The sequence below is a fragment of the Anomalospiza imberbis genome, chromosome 2, assembly GCF_031753505.1.
Source record: "Anomalospiza imberbis isolate Cuckoo-Finch-1a 21T00152 chromosome 2, ASM3175350v1, whole genome shotgun sequence".
NCBI lineage: Eukaryota > Metazoa > Chordata > Aves > Passeriformes > Viduidae > Anomalospiza > Anomalospiza imberbis.
In genome coordinates this window covers 28,411,252-28,431,186 of record NC_089682.1, presented here as the reverse complement: position 1 = coordinate 28,431,186, position 19,935 = coordinate 28,411,252, and the positions used below count along the sequence as shown (strand labels likewise).

General features: G+C 36.4%; 1 protein-coding gene across 3 annotated transcripts in view; it reads left to right on the top strand.

The window, feature by feature from the left end:
- NCK2 (NCK adaptor protein 2) overlaps positions 1 to 19,935 on the top strand; it is an 83,593-nt gene that overhangs the window by 48,462 nt on the left and 15,196 nt on the right. For all 3 annotated transcript variants that reach the window (XM_068180292.1, XM_068180293.1, XM_068180291.1), the window contains exon 3: positions 4,060 to 4,301. In XM_068180292.1, coding sequence (XP_068036393.1) covers positions 4,076 to 4,301 — 226 coding nt within the window. In that variant the 5' untranslated portion in view covers positions 4,060 to 4,075. The remainder of the gene's footprint in view (positions 1 to 4,059; positions 4,302 to 19,935) is intronic.

Here is a 19,935-nt window from a genome sequence, read left to right as displayed (position 1 = left end):
CACAGTCTGCATTTATTCTGCCATATGATCCTCTCCTGTCTGAGCAGACTTTCAGTACAGCCATAACTGTCTTGACTTTGGCTGAGTTTTTGTTCATTGCCTTCTCGGCTGAGCAATTTTTCAGTTTTTGCCCTCTCTCCCAAGGATAATTTTCTGTAGAAAAATTTTCATGTGTGCTTCTGCAGTAGGGCAGCTTCCACTGAAGACAGGACTCCTCTCCTAACAAAACCTAAGCTGAAGGGAAGTAACGAAGTGGCTGAAAATACATGAGCTCAATCAAAGCTATATTAGTTTTTACATTTCAGCAAAAATACAATGCTGGCAAAATAAATTAATCTTTTGAGACTGATAGTGAAAGAATTGCAGGATTAAAAGGAGTTGGAGTTGTGTATTGGTATTGCAAGAATTAACTTTTGAAGGTCTGGTTTGTGGAGTTCTGTTTGTTCTCATTTAATGTGGTGTCTTCATTTCAGGTTGGTTTTTGTTTTTGAGGTTGGAAGTTGGATTGCTGTAGAAGTAAAGCAAATGACCACTTGATGTGATAAGGTAAAAGCCAAGGTCATGTGAAACAATATTGTATGGAGGAAAGACTGTTACAGTTCCTTGCAGAACTGTATTATATCTATATTTCAAAGCTTTTCACTGGTGCTTTCAGTGTGGAATGTTGTTCTGTCAGGTAGGAGAAGACAACTTAGGATTTCAGTGCTGGGACTTCTGAGCTTTTTGAGAAGGAACTTTCCAAAATATTGTACACTTTTAGCAGAATGGATTTTCATATTCTTGATGTGAAGGAATCTTATGTTGCCATTAAAATTTTTGGGAACCATGGTATGTTTTATTTTGCAGTACATAAGCAGTACACTGAAGAAATTTCATGCTTTCAGTCCGTGTCAAGTTTTTACGGTACTCTCAGATGCTTTGGGAGGCTGTGTTATTGTGTTTTCTTTTCATTTCCCCCCAAATCTTGTTATGTTGTCTGCTTATAATCTTTTATTTGGCACATGGCTGTGTTGCAAAAGCATTTCAAAACTATTACCTCTACAGCCTCCCTTCTGGGAAACAAATATGTCCTTTTTTACATACTAGGAAATCTTAGTTCTGCAGATGTCACAGAAGAGCCATATTGTCCTTGATGGAGACAGTCTAATGATGTAATCATAAAACAATAATTTGAAGAACATTAATCTATTTCCCCACATTAAAAACAAACAAAATAAAACAAAACAAGCAAACAACCCCAAAATACAAAACAAAATTCGCTCCCCTAGAAAGAACAAACCTAAAACTACAAAAATAACCCAACACAACTAAATTGTACACACATGTACCCAGCTTTAAATGGGCAAATGTTTAGCTGCAATTACAATATGCATTTTGACTCTAAATCCTATCTTCACTTGGGAAGGAAAGCTTGTGCCACTAAACATTTAGTAAAAGCTGGACTACTTTACTGAAATGGGTTATGTGTGAGCATGGTGCTCAGGAAACTTGGCTTCTCTATACCAGAATACTTCTGCCAAAATTGCATCATGCAAGGGGTCTGCTTGTGAAATGACAGCATTTCTCAGGCATAGTGACAGTTTTACATGTCTATGCTTGTGGGAATTTACCAAATCAAGTAGGTTTGAACACCCTGTCCTGGGTAGTTGCAGAGGACTTCAGTTGATATTGTCAGCCCTGGTAACTAGTTTCTTCCTGTGCTTCTGTCCTTGCCCAGTACTGTGGGGAAATACTTCATGACTCTTACAATAGGGGTCAATTAAAATTGTTTTTTTCTTTAGAGGTATAGGAAGAGTTTAATAGTTTACTACTAGTCACTACTCAAATATTATTCCTAATGTGGGGTTTTCAATTATTAATATGCTGTAATATTGATAATTTAAATGTGCCTGTATTGTGAAAATAACCTTTTCTAGAAGGGAAGCCTATGTAGTGGCAACATCAACCAACTGCACTGATGATGTCCTATTTCTTCATATTCTCCGTGTCCCCAGGAATAGTAAGAATTGACCATTTTACAATTGCTGAGATAAAATAAACCAACCTAAATTGGAGAGATAGATTATATTGACAACACCAGGCTCCAGAACATGTTTGATTGCAGTCCCCTGTGGCTACGTCAACTTATCGACCTGTAGACTCTGTCCATTTTATGTCAGTCAGAAAGCGGGGCAGTTTATTGGAGACTGAGGTCCAAAGTTCAGGCTTTTCTCTATCATTGTCAGATGGGATTATTATTTTAGGGGGAAAAAATGGTTGAATGATTACTGACTTATTTCTTGTAAAACTATCAGTTCCACTGCATAAGTCACAGCCTGTTTGAGGTGTAAAGATTGTGCTTCTCAGCTATTCAAAGCATCATAGCTCCTTTTTAAATTTGTCTTGGGGACCTCAGAGGGTAATTTTGCTAGTGTTGGCCAGCAAATGGCAAGCACAGCTTTTTGCTGTCAGATGGTTTAGTGATTGTCACTCAGGCCTATATGATGTTCTCCTGGAAACAAAATTCATTATAAGAAGAGGTTATTAATTTATAATAGGGTCCACTATTATGTTTTATGATTACAGGTTAAATAAGTAAAGCACTTATTTTTCCTAGAGTAGATAAGCTGGGTTGTCTGGCACGCAGTTTTCACAGTTTGTACTGTAGCTAAAGGGGGAAGTGTGTGCGTGTTTGTGTGTGTATTTACAGACTGCAGAAGGAACCCTTATGGAATATAGGTGATATAATTTACATGCTGAACAGTGTTTCTGAATGAAGTTTGGTTTTTAATTACCTTTCTATCACATAAACCACTACATATCAGAGAAGATGGGGTTGTGGACTTCCAAGACCTAGGCAACAAAGTCAAATATTACAGAAGTCTTTGGACATTAGTAGTTTAAAGTACCTTTGCACCTTTTTCTACTAATCTGTAGTTTACATGAAATCTACACCTTTTATTTAAAAAAACCCAAAATCAGATACATTGATTATCAAATATGTTCTCACCTCCTACTCTGTCCTCCTCGACTTCCCTCTCCCCCAGCCTCCACGGCAGCAATTAGAATATTTTAGGTGATTTCTTAGAATTTAGAAGGTAAAATCAACATGTCTCAGTTGGCATTGTAACATATTTGAATGTCATTGGTACTAGTATTGGACTTTTCCTTGCGCACTATTGTGCTGCTTCACATTGTTCCCGGTAATTGCGGGGATGCGTAGGAAAATGTGGAGGCATGCAGCTGTCTTTGTGCAGCTGACAAATAGCTTTGAAAAACATCATTGTTCTTACAGGTAAGTGAGAGAAAGACAGCTCATTCAGTCTTAATAGAACTCTGGATATGTTTCAGGTAGGGAAGAAGTGAAATCCAGTGGGTGCTCTTTTCCACCCTGCTGACTAATGCCTGGTGCAGGACTATGCTGAGCTGGGATCTTCCTGGGAACAAAGGCGGAATGAAGACTCTTAAAGGCAGTTTTGTGCTGCCTGCACAAAACGGTGAACAAAGGCTTGCTAAAGACAGTACCCTCTTATTGATGGCAGATTTCCCTGCTGGGTTACAATGCTTCTTGAATTATTTCTTAACTTCCTACTAAATAAAGATGGACAGCTTTGTTTAAATGCAGAAAACTTATATGTTTGAAATTAGTATGAGGATGTGGAACTAGTGCAGAGGGAAAATATATTTTTGGAATGCTGTTATTTTATTTTTTTTCTCAGATCAGAATTTGGAATTCCACATGTGGGATACTTTCATAATGCTATATGCAAAAATTAAACAGATTTTGTAAATAAGCTTCTGTTAATATTTATCCATATATTTTATATGCATTTGGAGGAAGTGAATGTAATACATTATGACTAGAATTTGCTATCAAGAAGTTGCCATATTTTAGTGGCTGAAAAACCAAGAAAAGTCAATATGGCTTCCCTTATTTTTAAAAGAGGGCTTGCCCTTTATGGCATTCTCATTTTTCCCCTAGCCTTTTTCTTACTTATTTTAGAAGAATTCAAAGGAAAAAATGAGTAAGACTTATATGACAAAATTTACTGAGGATAATGTTTTATTATTTTGTTGCAGAAGGACTCCATGAAAGATGACAGAAGAAGTTATTGTTATTGCAAAGTGGGATTACACTGCACAGCAGGACCAAGAACTTGACATCAAGAAAAATGAGCGTCTTTGGCTATTAGATGATTCTAAGACATGGTGGAGGGTAAGAAACGCGGCCAACAAAACGGGATATGTGCCATCAAATTATGTGGAGCGAAAAAACAGCTTGAAGAAAGGTTCTCTGGTTAAAAATCTAAAAGACACATTGGGTAAGTCCTTTTGTATTTTGGAATAAATTTAGTAGACTTGATGAGTTTCAGGTTGGGAATGTAATGTGGATATAAATATTTTTAACATGTGTGTTTGCATTGTCTTTATGCTTCGTTTGAGGTGACATGATGGGTAGATGATTGAGGGAGGGAGAGACAGAGAGAGTGGTGTGGGTGGAGAATCACATGTAAAAATCTTTTAATATGTTTCCTTGCATCGCATCCAGAAGAAAAAGATGTTACTTTTGTTCCACTTTTCAAAGGTTCTGTATTTTCAGTGGCTGAAAAACTGTAAGTTTCATACGCATATCAACGTCTGAATCCTCTCCTTTCATGCTAACTCATCTCACTTGAAAGATGAAGGATGTAAACTGGATTGTTCAGCATAGGTATCATAGCCAAAGCTAAATCACTATATGAATGGGATTTTACAGTGTGGCTATGTACAGTTAAGTTTCTGTGGTCTGAGATGTTCTATCAACTTTCAAGTCCTTAAATATGTATTGTATTTTCAACTTGCACATAAAGTCTTCACAACAGTATCTCATGCACATAAAATAATCTAGCATTGAAAAATTTTGTGTGTATTTTAAAGAAATCTATTTGAAAGTCATGTGAAATGTTGTTTTTTTTTTTCTCTTTGATTCTTAAGGACTGATTAAAAAGGGCATTGCATATGGCAATATGCATATAGCTTATGTGGGATTATCCTGTGCCAATGTTGTTTCTAACGGGCTTTGTTTCTTAGTCACTCCTTCATTACCATGTCTTTCACTGCTGAGTTGCCATAAAGTACATGGAAACTGGGGACTAGAGAATGGGTGGCAGGCAAACAAGGTTATCATAAAATTTACCGTGGTAATATTTAGTACCACAGTCCTTTCTACAGATACTCTTGGAATATACTGATTACAGTGCCAGGAAATGTGATTATGCCTTTTCAAAGGTTAAAGTCCCAGTTGTGACATTAAGCTCCTTTTATATAGATTTATGTTGTTTAAAACATAAATATAATGTATGTATTTTGTCTGAAAGGTACCTTAGGAAAGGATTGCAGTCCTGTTGTAATAATATTTCAAGTGCCTATGTAAAATGTGGGCAATATTTGCTTGATGCAAACACATTTTTATTTATGTCCAACACATTTTTATTTATGTCCAACAGAAATCTATTTAAGTGAAGTGTGTCCTAGCCTATATGTGTGTTTATTTTCAGTCTTAGCAAACCTGCAGGGTGCTTCCCTTCACTCTGACGGTGAATGATGAAAAGCTGTGAGAAAAAAGCTTGGTGGTTTCATGGCTAAGCCATCTCTAGGTGTCACATCTCCCAAGCCTCAGCCCTTTGTGCACACCTGCATGGGTTTTTAAGTTCTGGAACACTGTTATGACAAGTTACACGTTCCCTGATCCCTTTCTAATGGTTTTCTCTGTGTGTTTGTTCAGCTTAGGCAGAAGGTGCCTCATGATGGAGTCTGGTCTTTGTGTGCTGTGACCACGCTTACCTGGTGACTATCCAGAGTGTAAAGCATCTCTCATGCTCTTTTAAGCTCATACAACCTGTGACAGTGAGAAACTGCCTTAGGCATACCTTACTCACAAATGGATTCAGAATATTCTTGACATCCACCCAAAGGAGCTGGTCCTTAAGAGTATTCTTCCTTAAAAGTTTAGGTGCTGTGAACTCCTTACCATAATGAAACATGTATGTGCTGTGCACCACATATGTGTACAACTTCTTTTACCTCTCCTGAATCAGTGTCCTCAACTAAACTATAGTATTTAAGCCTTTCCTGACTTGCTGTACAGTAATTTCCCATTCAGAACAAGCAGAGCATGTGTCCTTCCTTAGAGGATCCCTTGTTTTGAGAGGCTATCAAAAATGCACTCCCCCTTTTTTAACAAAGGCTTGTGAATTGCAAGACTGATGCTTCATCTAGTGAAACAGCTTTTGAAAGTTTTGCTTTGCCCAGTGAAGCAAGTTCTTAAGTTCTCTTTATATAAATATGTCTAATGTATCATCACACCTGCCTCTCCAAGGATCACAAGAAAATTCTCATTAAAATACCTCCTAACCCAGCACAGTTGGGAATGGTGGTCATGAATATTAGTCCTTAAACCAAATCTGTTTCAGACTTTGATTTTGAAGCTACTGCCAAAATATCAGGTACTGAACTCAAAAAAAAACCCCAACAAAGTGTCACTTAATAGTCTGTCAATAATTAATCATTAATCTTGTGAAATCTCAGGAGAGAAGCAGGAGACTCATAGCTGCTTCCAGTGACATATCTGCACCCACCCTTTAATACTTGTGTCACTCAAGCAAATGGTTGTTCCCATGGAGATGCACTTTTCCCTGCCTCTTTCTTAATAGATTACATTTCCTTGTGTTAAAAAATAATTCATCTGAAAGCATCGTTGTCATGCAAATGATGTCATGTGTTGTCTATGTGATTACCTGTAGCTATCTGCCACTCTTATGCTTATCCACAGTAATTACTGGTGCTTGATTTATATTTTTATATTCAATAAATATGAAAAGTGCCAGCCATAGCTCAAATTGTGGCAGACCCCGTAGGAGCTATAACTATTTAATTAATAGTTCCCCTTGTTTGCTGTTGAAGATGCATCAGCTGAATAGTTGTTCATCTTTGGCAGTCTGTGTTCTAATGAAACTTTATGCCACCAGTTATGTTGGTGTCTTGTACACAAAAACTTATAATCTCATCAGAGAATTAAGTCATGCCTATTTGATGCTAAAAACTAATTTTTCCAGAACTGTTGACTGTCATCAATTATATCGCAACCCTTGACTATTTTATTAATAGAGTCCTATCAGCTTTACCATTTCTTGGCTCAGGGTTGGTGGAAGGTTGATGGGCATATGGGTACCTAGAATAGGCAGCTTGATGTTTTAAAATATCAGCCTATTTTTAGCAATGTCTTAAGGCTTCTTGAATTTCCATTTTATTTCAGCAGTTTTTGAAAAAAACATTAAATAAAATGTGTTCAGAGACAACTCTCCTAAACACATTGGGTGCTTATTAAAATGCTGATTAATGCTTGTTTAGCATATGTTCATTAAATCAGTTCCTTGTGGACTGAAAAACTGCTCACCCAAAATCTCAAATGACCCCCAGAAATTTCTGAAGAGATACTTTAGAATCATCCTATGCCTTTTTACAAAACAATAGCCTTTTCTACACTGTTCACTTTGTCTTTGCCTTTCTAAGGGCTTGCACTATTCTATTGTATCTTCTTTTAGTCCTGACATCAGGGAATTTTCCATAACTTTTAATTTTCCTTAAATTACTTGGAGAAACTGAGTCTTGTAATTCTTCAATTGATGGATGTCTGGTTTTGTAATTTTTCTGTTTGAGATGTACTACTTGTGTATTCTTAAATCTTTCTTGAGTGAGGTCTAATGAATACTCAGCTACAATGGTCTCATTTTAATTATGGAAATATAGTGTATAGACTACCTATTGAGTATTTTAAATGATTCATCTTCCCCTTCCCTTTTTTGTCTTAACTGAGTGATAGTGCAAGTAGAATGTTAGTGGTAATTTGGCCATTTCAAATTGCTGTCTTCTGTTTGCTCATATTAAATGAAATCTGGTAATTATTACTGTTCTTAAGGCAAAAGCCAGCTTCCATGCCTGTGATTAAACTTTCATCTTCATTCATTATAATGAAGTTTAAAATAGTTTCCTTTTACAGCATTTCTTTTGCGGGGAGGGTATTTTCTATACATTTTGAATAAGTCTTACTAAGCAAGAGATTTCCAGCATGCATCTTTTAAACTGTAATTTTCTGTAATATAATTCTTCCCATGTGCTGGGGGGTGGAAAGGAATTCCCATATCCATTTGGTTGGAGTGGGTGTTTGCCAGCACCACCCCCAGAGCTGCCTCTGAGTGCAACTCCATGGGTTTCCCCGTCTGCAGCAAAGATGATCTATGCCTGCTGGCTCATCTCTGTCATGCCAAACAGAAACCTTATCTGAAGGAAGCCAAAATAATTGAGAAGTCAGTTGTTTGTGTACTCAAAATAAAACTTCTACATTTTTTCCATCCCTTTGCGAGTCATTTTCCTGGCAGCAGCACAACTCCCCAGGCAGCAGTGTGCCATTAGTGCCTGAAGTGTGTGATCCAACAGCAGAGTGCCATTTTCATGGGAATCCATGATTTTTAATGTTTTTGCTGTTTTTGTTGCTTTTGCTTCACAACCAGCACTGCATATTGGCTTTTCTTACTGGTTTCTGGTCTTGTTCTCTTTAGTGAGCAACTACATAAGAAACCTTGACGACGCTTCTACTTTGCTCTTGATGTGGGTTTTTGAACAGATGCCCTGCATAAGAAAAAAGTTCAATAAAATATGTATTGGAAGGGAGATTGGACACCAAGAATACAGGAAAGGTGTTGGCAAATCTGTAGGAAAAATAGAACTGGATGTGTTTTGGTGATGATGGCAAGTAACAGTAACATTGATAACATTTCACAGACATGTTTGTGTTGCATGAGAGACTTTTTAAATGGCTCCTTTATTGAGCTTCTGGAAGTCTGCAAAACTTTTCAGTAACTTTTCACTCAGTATGCCAGGCTTGAAAAGTAAGAATTGCCGAGTGAGATGTAATGTAGAGAAGCCAAGTCTTGCTTGCATCAGTGTTCCTAGCAGGTTATTTCACAAGTGTTATGAGGATCCAGGAGTGTTTCCTCTGTTTGTCAACCCCTGTGGTGTGTGTCTACCTGGGTGAGTCTGTAGATCTGCAGGAGTCCCTGAAGGCCATATATACTGGTGCTTCCAGGAATCAAAAGTTTTATATCTCTCTCCTCTCCCCCATTATTTTATGAAAATGCTGGGGATTTTTCAAATACATAACTTCATATTTTTTCATTTGAGGACTACTTAATACTATTTTCTCAGTGCTCATTTGGAAATTGACAGGGAAGTTAGCCCTTTTTTCTTTGCAGAGTCACTGCCTAGTAAGAAGCAAAAATGAGGAATTGCTCATTCTTTAACGCAATAGTTTTTTTAGAAATGGAAAACTGTTCCTCGTTACTGTTGGTTAAGAGGCTTGGTGTACTTCCTTTTTACATATAAATATTTCAACTCAGATTTAAACAAGTACCATCACAGTTCTGTATAACATGGTTATGAAATCTCATTCTCCAGTTAAGTTATCAACCTTTAAGTTCTGGTGTGTGTTACTGGCCTTTAATTTGGTAGCTCTGATGTGATGTGTGTGCCATATTTTATTGGAAAAGGTGGTATTTTGACGTTCATCAGATTGCTTCTAAATCTTGTTTTAAGTATTGAAATTTGATTACTAAACTCTTTCACTGGTAAGAGTTATTCTTATGAGTCTAACGTTGCTGGTTTTAGCTGAATATTTTCCAGTTCTTCCACACTAATTTTTAAAAGTGTAATCATAAATATGCCCAGTATTTTTGGCACAGTCAGAGTCCTAAATTGAGTCTTCAGTACTCTTTGCTTGATGAATTTGTTTATCAGTGACCTGTCTGAGCCTCATCTGCAAGATCACAGAAAACATATTAAATTCGTAATAGCAACAAGTACCAGTTAGAAGATATTTCTGCTAGTTCTTAATTAGTTATTTCCAATTCTAGTCTTCTCTGAACACTATAAGGGTATATTACTGTATAATAACTATATTGTTGTATAGCACAGCCTCTTAAGCCATATGCAACTCATGTTAATAAAAACAGGTCAACCTTACACGACAAACAGAGTTACTTTAATCTCTAGAGAACTCCAAGCTTCCAGTGTTTTTGGCCTTCCTTCTCACAGACCTGTAAGAAATGCTACTCTTTCCATTCAAAAAACAGCATTTAATAAAATTGATTTTAAAAAATAAATAACTTCTTAAAGAATATAGCTACTTGTCAAATTATTTATGACATATAAAAGATCCTAAGAAGGAATTGCATGAAGTTTTTGTTTAGCCAAACATCTCTAGCTGAAATTAGCAATAAAGTCAATCCTCTTGTAAGAATTTAGGAAAAATAAAAGTATTTTTTCTGTGTCACTTATTGTTGCTTTGAAGCTTTTTAGCTGTCAGAAAATGTGGGCATGACAGTAGTGGGATGTCTCTTGTGCTTCTTGGAGAATTGGATGAGCGTAAATCATCTCTGTTTGCACTTTAAAGGAGTTGGCGCACAGGACTTTAAGTTCAAATTTAGGGAGAGGAAGTAGTGGAAGTGTTTATATACAGCACAAATTCTTGCTCAATTTCCTAGAATCCTGGAATAGCTCATTTCATTGTTGAATTTGTTTAGCAGAAGCTCTTTCTCTGCTGTGCTTCATCCTGCTTTGTAGTTGCATTGCTGAGAGAAAGCATGTTTGTTTGTAAGACAATGTGGCAACGGTGGTGACTCCTCACCAGTGATGAAATTGAGGAGAACATGGTTTTGTGGTAGTGAGAGAAGTGATGGTAACTCCTTTTAGGTGTGGTGTCTTTAGTTTCGGGGGAAAAATAAGCTGGAACAATTGCATTTCTTGTTCACAGTAATAACAGATGATTGTGGTTACATAGATTGCTGAGAAAGGAGGAATGGGAGATGTTCACAATGATTTCAAACACAGAGAAGAGATTTCTTCCACATTCCCATCTAGAGCATGTTGAGTTAAATGCTGGCAGTGCTGATGTCACTGGAGTGGTAGCAGATTATTTGTATAATATGTAAATTAAATATTTTGCTGCTTTCTGGAAATTTATCTGCCTCACAATCATCATTAAAACCTAGACTTTGTTAAAGTAGTCATTTTCACTTTATTGATGATCTTTGAAGACAGGGAGCCATACCCAATAGCTGTAGTTTTATGTATGGAAAATGACTGATGACAGTGTAGGGTCTGCCTTCTGACTACCAATTAGATATATAATTGCAAAAAATACATTGATTTTGAATTAGTGCTACTATAAAATGTCTAAATATTTATTTAGAATGCAAAACAAACTCACGAATTTATGGTTTTGGACCTGTTGTACACCCATAAACATTTAAATAATTATAATATGCATATCAACTCTGTCCACTGAAAGTAACATTAAAGGAATCCAAGTCTGCTTGGTGGAACTAAAATCACACTTTCTAAAAAATACTGTTTTGTAATTTCTAAAGAAGCATCTGCTTGAGAAGGAAAAAATCTGAAGTTGCAGAGCAGACTAATGCAAAACAAACAAACAAAACCACTGCAAAAATCCCCAATGAAAATTAAACACAAACTTCATGCCTTTTAAAGAGCTGAAAGCAAAGCATTTTGGTGAATATTCTGGAGAACTCATAGTACAGAATAATGCTTCTTTTATTGCTTGATAAGAGTTTCTCTGCTGGATGTATGCACCAGGCCCTTTATCTGCTCCAAAGTGAAAAGCCAAAAGCAGCAGTGAATGCAGAACCTGAAGCTTGTTGCAGTGCTACCTTGTAATGGTTCAGAAGTTTGATTTTTTCAGTTTACAATTATATATATTGTGTTCTGTTAAAGTTTTAGCTTTATTGGGATAGATTATGTATTGGGGTAGATCATTTAAATGGTGTGCTGCTTCAGGAATTTAAAACAGATAGTGATTTGTGAAACCATGATGTGTGCTACCTTTCAGCAGATTTTTCTGCTGTGGCAGTTGCAGTAAAATGTTGCAAGGCTGAAGGCATAAAGAAATCCTCCTATTTTTATTTTATATCGAGTAAATAAATTTGTTCATTGTATTACAAATTTTATCTAATAGGTATACTTTTTCCCCCTTTCCCATGCATAATGTCTCTATGTGCTTGGAGGTACATTGACATTTACAGATCAAAGAATGAGCCTTTATTTTATTCATAATTATATGTGAAAAGATAAAAGGATCACCTTAACTCAACTGTGGCTGTTTGTACTGATGTCTTTAGTATTATTTCCCTCAATTGTCACCTTGGAGGATCCTTGGTTTTGCCCCTCTGTGAGACAGTTATGTTTCAACCTGTAATGTCTGGCCTTAGAGCAGGCCCAAAAATTAGCTCCCAAGGTAGTTTCACGGCTCACTATTAAAGAAAGTCACTCCATTGCTGGTAGCTCTTCCTATGCCCTGCTCCAGCTGTGGAGGCAGTCTTTTCCTTTCTTAGCATTAAAAGTTTGTGTCTGAACCCTCAACTCTTTTGATGTTTCATTTTTTACATAGAATAAAATACTTAAAGCATTCTGCTAATTATGCCTCTTCTTCTGAACCAGTGAAAATAGAGGGTGGTTTTTTCCCAAGTACTGTCTTGTACTGGATTCATTGCATAGTGTTCCCTTCTGTCTTCCTTTCCCTCAGGTTCCTGGGAGAACTGAAGTTGGCTGAGGCAGCAGAACTGGGGCTGCAGTGAGGGTCACTGCATTGCACCTATCTGCCTGGGTTGGACTTTTTCCATTAGCACATGTTTTTCAGGGTACATGTATTTGTGTGCTCTGCATACTGTCATCCCCTTTGGCTTCCTAGCACATGAAGGTGGTAGCAGAGAGAAGAAGCAGATGACAGCAGGTGGGGTGTTAGAGGTATTGTGTGCCTTGTTTGGTGTGTGGAGCTGGGTCACTGTTCAAAAGACCAAGCTAAGGGAACTGGCAAAAATCAATAGCCTTGGCATGTACTCTGAGGGACACCATTTTCCAAGGAATTACAGTGACTCAAAGGACAAGAGATTTTTCAATACATAGGTGACAGTGGCTGTTCTTTCTCGCACCTTAAAATCATTGGGGAATTCTTCTCCTTCAGATGTGGCAATTTCCTTCAATATGCAACCTTAAGTAATTCTTCTGGTATTACTGGATGGATCTGGTTTGTTTGTTTGTTTGTTTGTTGTTTTTTTTTTTTTTTTTGTGGCCTTGGGCTGTCTTGAGGTTTAATATTTCAGGGATTTTTAAATATTAATTTGTTTATTTTTCTCCACATGTTTCCACGTGTGTTCCATTCCTTTCTGTTTCTCAGGTTTTTTGAGGACCTGAACAATAGGTTCAGTGACACGTCCTCATACCGTGCAAACAGAATTTGTAAATTAGCATTCATGCCAAAAGAAAATTGGGGTTTGTCTTAGAATGTGTAAGGAAAGGTTTCCTTCCATTTTCTGAGTATCAAAAGTGTTTTGTTTTGTGGAGTATGTCCATAAAACAAGAATTTGCATGTGTGGAGTGTATGTAGGCATAAAGCACAAAGCTGCAGTGCTGGAGAGAATGCCCACCTCTGTTGTTTTAAGGGGGAAGCTTCCAGCACAGATGGCTTTTTTGAGAGCTGCTTCAGTGGTGAATGTGATTGTTTACTGACAAGTTATTTTTGTGGTCTCAGCAAGTTCATTTGGACGGACACCTCTCTTAATGGATAGTCAGCTTGGACAGGTGGACATTTAAGGCTGCTCTTTCTAATAGATGACTATTTGTAGCTGTATTTTGCACTAGAAATTGATTAAGGAATTAGGCTGTAGACTGTCTAAATTGTTTGGAGTCAGCGTCATAATGCCTGTGTGCAGCCTTTGGGATTTTGTAAATTAAAGGACATGGAAAGTGAAAGAAAGGAAAAATGTATTTTGGTGTGGTGGAAAGGTCATTCTTCTTGTATATGGGCTCTACCAGTTTCCTAACCAACCTGTAAGATATTTTTTCAATTGTTCATTCAGGAAATTGTTCTCCAGAACAGGAGATAAATGTATTACTTAATTATTTATCTATAGTTACTGAATTTAAATGTACAGAAGAAGTTATTCTGGTTTGTGTGTGAGCCCTGGAGTTTTGTGTTTTGGCTGTGAGGACTTAAACCTCAGAGGAGGTGGGCTGTTTTCTTAAGTGAGCCATTTCATCCTGTTACTTCCCCTTCAGAGACAGAGAGGCCTGATTTTGTGTATGTAATTGCAAATAACCTGAGAGCTCTTGATTAATGAAGCTATGTGCATTGAAATTCAGAGAGGAAGTTAGTACAGAAAAGATGATACTTTGCTTGCTTTCCCCTTCCTAAAAGGAGTTTGCAAGAAAACTGTAGTATCAGTGGCAGGCTTCTGTGGATTTTTGAGCTTTCTAAAGAGAAAATGTAATAAACATCTTGTATTTGCTTGTATGACTTATTTAATGTTGGAAAACATTAGTATAGTATAACATGGGTATTCTGGCCTTACGGCAGAATTAGTAAGGCTTTACATCCTGCTTGGTGTTGGTATGGGTCAAGTGGAGTAAAACACTGTAAGCTCAAAGGGTAGATGACTTGTACTTTCAGGAGGGACTGTCTCCAGCTTTTTGATGCTGAGATAGTGCCCTTTAGTCAGTCTGAATCATTGTCTGGTAAAGCATTTCTTTGAGCTGAGGGGCTGTATAATTGCTGCTTTGTAGTTTCTCTGTTCAGGTTTGGGCTTCGTGATCCAAACTTCAGTCCCTATCTGTAACATCTATTACATCTTTGCTTTTCAGGTACAGAATTGAGAGTAAATTTGAGCATACAAGAAGTGAAATGACTAAATTAGATCTATAGTTACATGTGTCTAAAATAGAATAATTCCAGCTCAGTTATTTGGAAGAGTCTTTAAATTGGAGAGTTGTCATCTTACATTCAGGATAGTCTGCTTTGTACTTGCTGTATTTTTCCCCCAATTTCTTTTTAATAGAATGGGTTAGCATTGGGAAGTCAAATTTGTATCCTGAGCTGTCCTGTGCACCTCTTTTACTTCATATAAATGTGAGATAGCTAAATATAAATCATCTTTCCACCAAGTGCTGGAAGAGGAGAGGGAACATAAGCTGATATACTTCCTGAAGGACAGGAGTACGCATTGAGGTAGACACTTTGGAGCATCTCATGCATATTAGTGATTTCCTTTGTCAATATCCTCTGTTAGTGTATGTGAAGAAGAGGCAAAACAGCGTAGCTTTTCTTCTCTACATCAAGGGAACAGAAAGCAATGGGAAGTCCTACATGGCTACTGTGCCTTCTCCCCACACTTTATAGATATGTTCTTAGATTTATAGGACTACCTTAGATTTAAGGTATTTCTGGTTATATTCTCTTAATCAGGACATCTTTCAAAGTCAAGATAACATAATTTATAAGATTACATATTAGGTGGAAATATTTTATTTGTGTTTGAAAGCAGAGATTGCATATTTAAAGTAGGCAAGCTTCAATTTAAATATGTAGAGGGAAATTGGAATGGTAGGTCTTGAGAAACCCCATTTATTTTATATGCCTTGTATTTGAGACCAAGACAGCTGTTTTCCTGTTATATAGAGGATTTAAAATCCCAAGACCATTTAAATTTGCCTAATGAGTCTTCCACTTCACTTTGCCACTGGGGTAAGAGCACACATGAGGCAGTTTATGGAAGCCTGCAGATTGTGCATTTGTCTCTGTTCACGTATGTCCCTATATTACATCTTTATACTTCACTTTGCCACTTTACTTCACTTTGCCACTGGGGTAAGAGCACACATGAGGCAGTTTATGGAAGCCTGCAGATTGTGCATTTGTCTCTGTTCACGTATGTCCCTATATTACATCTTTATAATTTTAACCTTTTGCTCTAAAATGCTTTGAATACAGAAAACTCAGTACCTGATACTGAAATTTGAGTGTACCTTTCCTAATTACGAATAGACATGTGTAGGACAGTGTAAATTACAGGAATTCATGCAGTAGTTGTTCTCAATGTAGTTATTGAGTTGATTTCTCTGCAGAAGCCTCCTGACCGAATAGTGTTTGATGCATGGGAAACTTTTTTGTGTATTTGAAAAGCAATGATAAAGCAGCCTGGCTGTCGAAATGTCAGAGTTTCACTTTGACATCTAGAGAAGAGTTTCTATTTTCTGATCTCTTCTAGTGTGGATTTTTTTTATATTGAGCTTCTTAGAGAAGATACAAAAAGTCATTAATTGAGCTGTAAAGCTTTATTTCTGTATTACAAATGCAGTTGAAGTTTTATGGAATTTATAGCAGTGTCCTTTAAAGAGTGCTGTTGATGGATATGTTGCTTCTAAAACACTAACTATCCCATATGGATCTTAGCCTTTGAACATTTTCTTGAAAACTGGACGTGTAGGTGGAGGGGGAGAAGGAGTGGGAGATTGCAGTCTGAAAATGTGCAGAAATATTTGGTTTTTCTTTCTGTGTAACACAAGAAACTTTGGTCTGCTGAATTCCTTAGCAATAAAGAAGTAAAGGCAAGTTAATTTGAAATTATAAAAGTAATAATAAATAACAAAACTACATGAGTGTCTGATTTGAATATTCCAGTTGACAAGAAGTTGTGTTTAGCTCTGTACTGAGTGGATGAATTACTTAATTTACATTGCATTGTGGTGGTATTTTTCCTGTAGAATTTTCCTGAAAAGTTAATTGCTTCTTTTTTAATGCATTTTTTACTTTATTTCAAAACAGACACTGTACACTTTGCACTCTTATTAAATGTAAGCATTAATATGCAATATAATTCATTGCTGTAATATTCAGAGATGAATAACTTATTTGTTAAACAAGAAAGGATCATTGTTTTTAACTGCATCTGTATGAAGTCAGATGGAATTTCAATTTTGTTAGAATACACAAGAAAAATAATTTTATGTATCTTAAATAAAAATGGCTAAAATGTTGAAGAAATATTACTTGTAAATTAAAAATTAATTTTGAGAAATTTGCGTTTTTTCTGTTGCATCTAACAGAAAACAATGTATTAGTGAATTGAATTAAAATTTCTGGTTGCCTTGCCTTTGAATATTTTTAAAATAAGGAGAGCTGTTCTGTAAAATTTGATTTAATGTTTAGGGGAACTAAAACATATATCAATTTCAGCTGACATTTATTTCTTAACTTTTTATAGAACTCTGAAATTAGCAGCAATTATGTTAATTTTTTTTTTTTTTTGCTTTGTGTATTTATACTGAGAGTTCTCCTACCTAGTTCATTTGTTTGACTTCCTCTAATTTATCATCCTCCAATTTGTTTATCTTGAATCTTTGAGGTCTTTAATGGAAGTCATTGTTTTAAAATATTATAATGAGGTTAAATTTTTCACCCCTCTGGAGTGCTTTGTTTCATTTTGAATTGTAATGGGGTTATTTTTAAAGAACAAAACCCGTTGCTATAAAAAATAGTCAAAATGAAAATATTTCCATTAAATTGTACTGTGCTCATGTTCTTTGTGTGGCTTCTACGATTTTATGGAGTTCTTTGGGGATGTTTTATAACCATAAAGCAAGTGGTGCTGTTAAAAGCATTTTGCTCTGGAGGGAGGGTGGATAAATTAAAATGCATTAAAATTAGTATGAAAAATTTTACAAGTAGTTACTTTGTTGTTTTGGGGGGGGGTTGTTGTGTTTGCTTTTTTGTTGTTGTTTTTGTTTTGTTTCTTGGGTTTCTTTAATTCACAGGGTAATGGTCAGTAATATTTTAAAAATTGAGTTACTGGTTAATTCATATTTCCCATGAAAGATCTTTTTTTATTTTTTTTTTCCCCCATAAATAAATTTTCGAATATTCATGTGAAGTTTAAAGCCCATGCTTTGACAGCCTGTGTGAGAGTTGTGGGTGTACATGTGTCCTTTTCAGCTCTAGTATCAGTTTCTGTGCTTTGGCTAGGTGATACAGCATATTTTAATTTTTTAATTGAGAAAAAAGATTGTTGTATTTGTAATTAGACTGTGAAAGAGAGTAACTGTTGGTATTTGATGCACTATTAATTCAAGCTATTTCTTTGACTCTTTTCTTGCTCAAGTTACTTTTTTGCCAACTTACAGCTTCGTAGTAATATATAATAACTGATCAAAAACTAATTTCAAAAATAAGGAGTAGAATACATTATAGAAAAATTAGTTCTGACTTGTTATGATAAATCTATTAAGATATGTAAATACAGCAATAGATGAAAATGCACAAATAGTTGTCTCTCTAATTGTCATGGGGACAACTAACAGCTTTACTCAGCAGCACCTATTTTTATATTTCCAGCTGCGTATTTAGACTTAAAACTGACCTCTCCAACATGAATATAGGATATCTGAAGAGAACCATTTCATAGAACTCTAGTCCCTTAAAGAGGAAGTAATTTTCAAAACTCAGTTGTATTGAGACACTTTTGTTGGTTTTGCAGTATATTCTATAGTTTGAAGGTCACTTTTGGAGTGTCCTTCCTTAATTTTTCTTGATATTTGAATAAGAAGCTATTGGAGGATTCTTAAGAAGTTTTACCTGTTGTATTTAGTAGTATTTGGGCTTTTTCACCAAGTTCTGAATTGAGGATTTCTGTTTTGGAAATTTGGTATCTTACAACTTCTCAAAGCAATAGTTTTCTTGTATTGCAGTGTTTTTCTGAACGGGTTTTTTGGTTTTTTGTCCTGTGATTTTGATTCAACATGCAGGTGAGCTGCAAAAAGTATCTTTGCTTATCATTTGTATATTAAAATTATGTGTTAAAATCAGAGACAGTTTCTCAGATCAATTTCTCAGAAATTGTCATTTGGTACTGAATAATGGTTTTTGTATACAGAAGAGGGAAAAATAGAAAAGACAGTATTATCAAATCAAAAGACAGTAATAACAAATAAGCTTTAGAAACAGTCAAGTATCAAATCAACTTAAAATTCCTTGACAAAAGAAATGCAACTGTATTTACTGTAAAGCTACATACAGGATTTTACAAATTTAGTGAGCAGTCTTGGGAAGGGGGTGCTAGAGAATTTGACTGCAAATACCTTTAATGTTTGGTTCATGTTATTCTTAAGCAGAATTTAATAACCATGAGTATGGATAAGCCTGTGGAGATATTCCTTCATCTCTGGGGATGATCAGATGCAGTTAAAATACAGACTGTGGTCACTCATCAGTTTCAGACAAGGATACCAGCTTGCAGGAACATGGAAATATTTGTCAAATAAATCCTTGTAAAATTAGGAAGTTGTCTGTTTTGTAAATAGGCTTTTCCTAGTAAAGGTAGTATGGGATATTAAACCATAATTAGCAAATGAATACAAACCTATACTAGTGGCAAGAATCCCTTTCTATGCAAGTGTTATGTGTCTGTTTGATAAGGTATGTTTTAAGATCATGTTTTAAATATAGTTAAACTTGTTTATCCTATGAACCAATTCTCCTGGAGGTTGTAGCTCTGCAGCCTTGTTTCAGTGCATCACTGAAGGCAGAAGAGAGAGAAATCCTTTTGTTTTTAGCAGGAGCACCTGGGTAATTGGGGCATCTGTGCTGACAGGCAGCCAAGCTTTGGCCCAGGAGTGTGGCCAGTGTGGCAGGAGACACACATAGGGGTGGGGGAGCTGGCACTGTCCCAGCATCAGGCCAGAGGAGGTCAATCACAGGGAAATTCCACCACTTTGAACTTTGGGGCTTGGGGAACTCAAGACATTTCCTAGGGAAGTCTAAGGAGGGATGAGGTGGGAGGCTGGAAATGCTGTGGGGTGAGGAAATTGGAGGTGGAAGCTTGAGGACCTTATAGGTACAATGGAAAGACTGTCTCAGGGACAAGCTGGTAATGAAGGGGTGCTTGCACAATGGAAACTTAAGTGACAGGAAGCAAATTCATAGGAAACTGGTCTTCAGCCTGCTGCTCAAAAAACAAGCTATTCTTTAGAGCCACAGCTGAGCTAGGAAAGGAAGACAGCATGTAGTGATGTGACAGG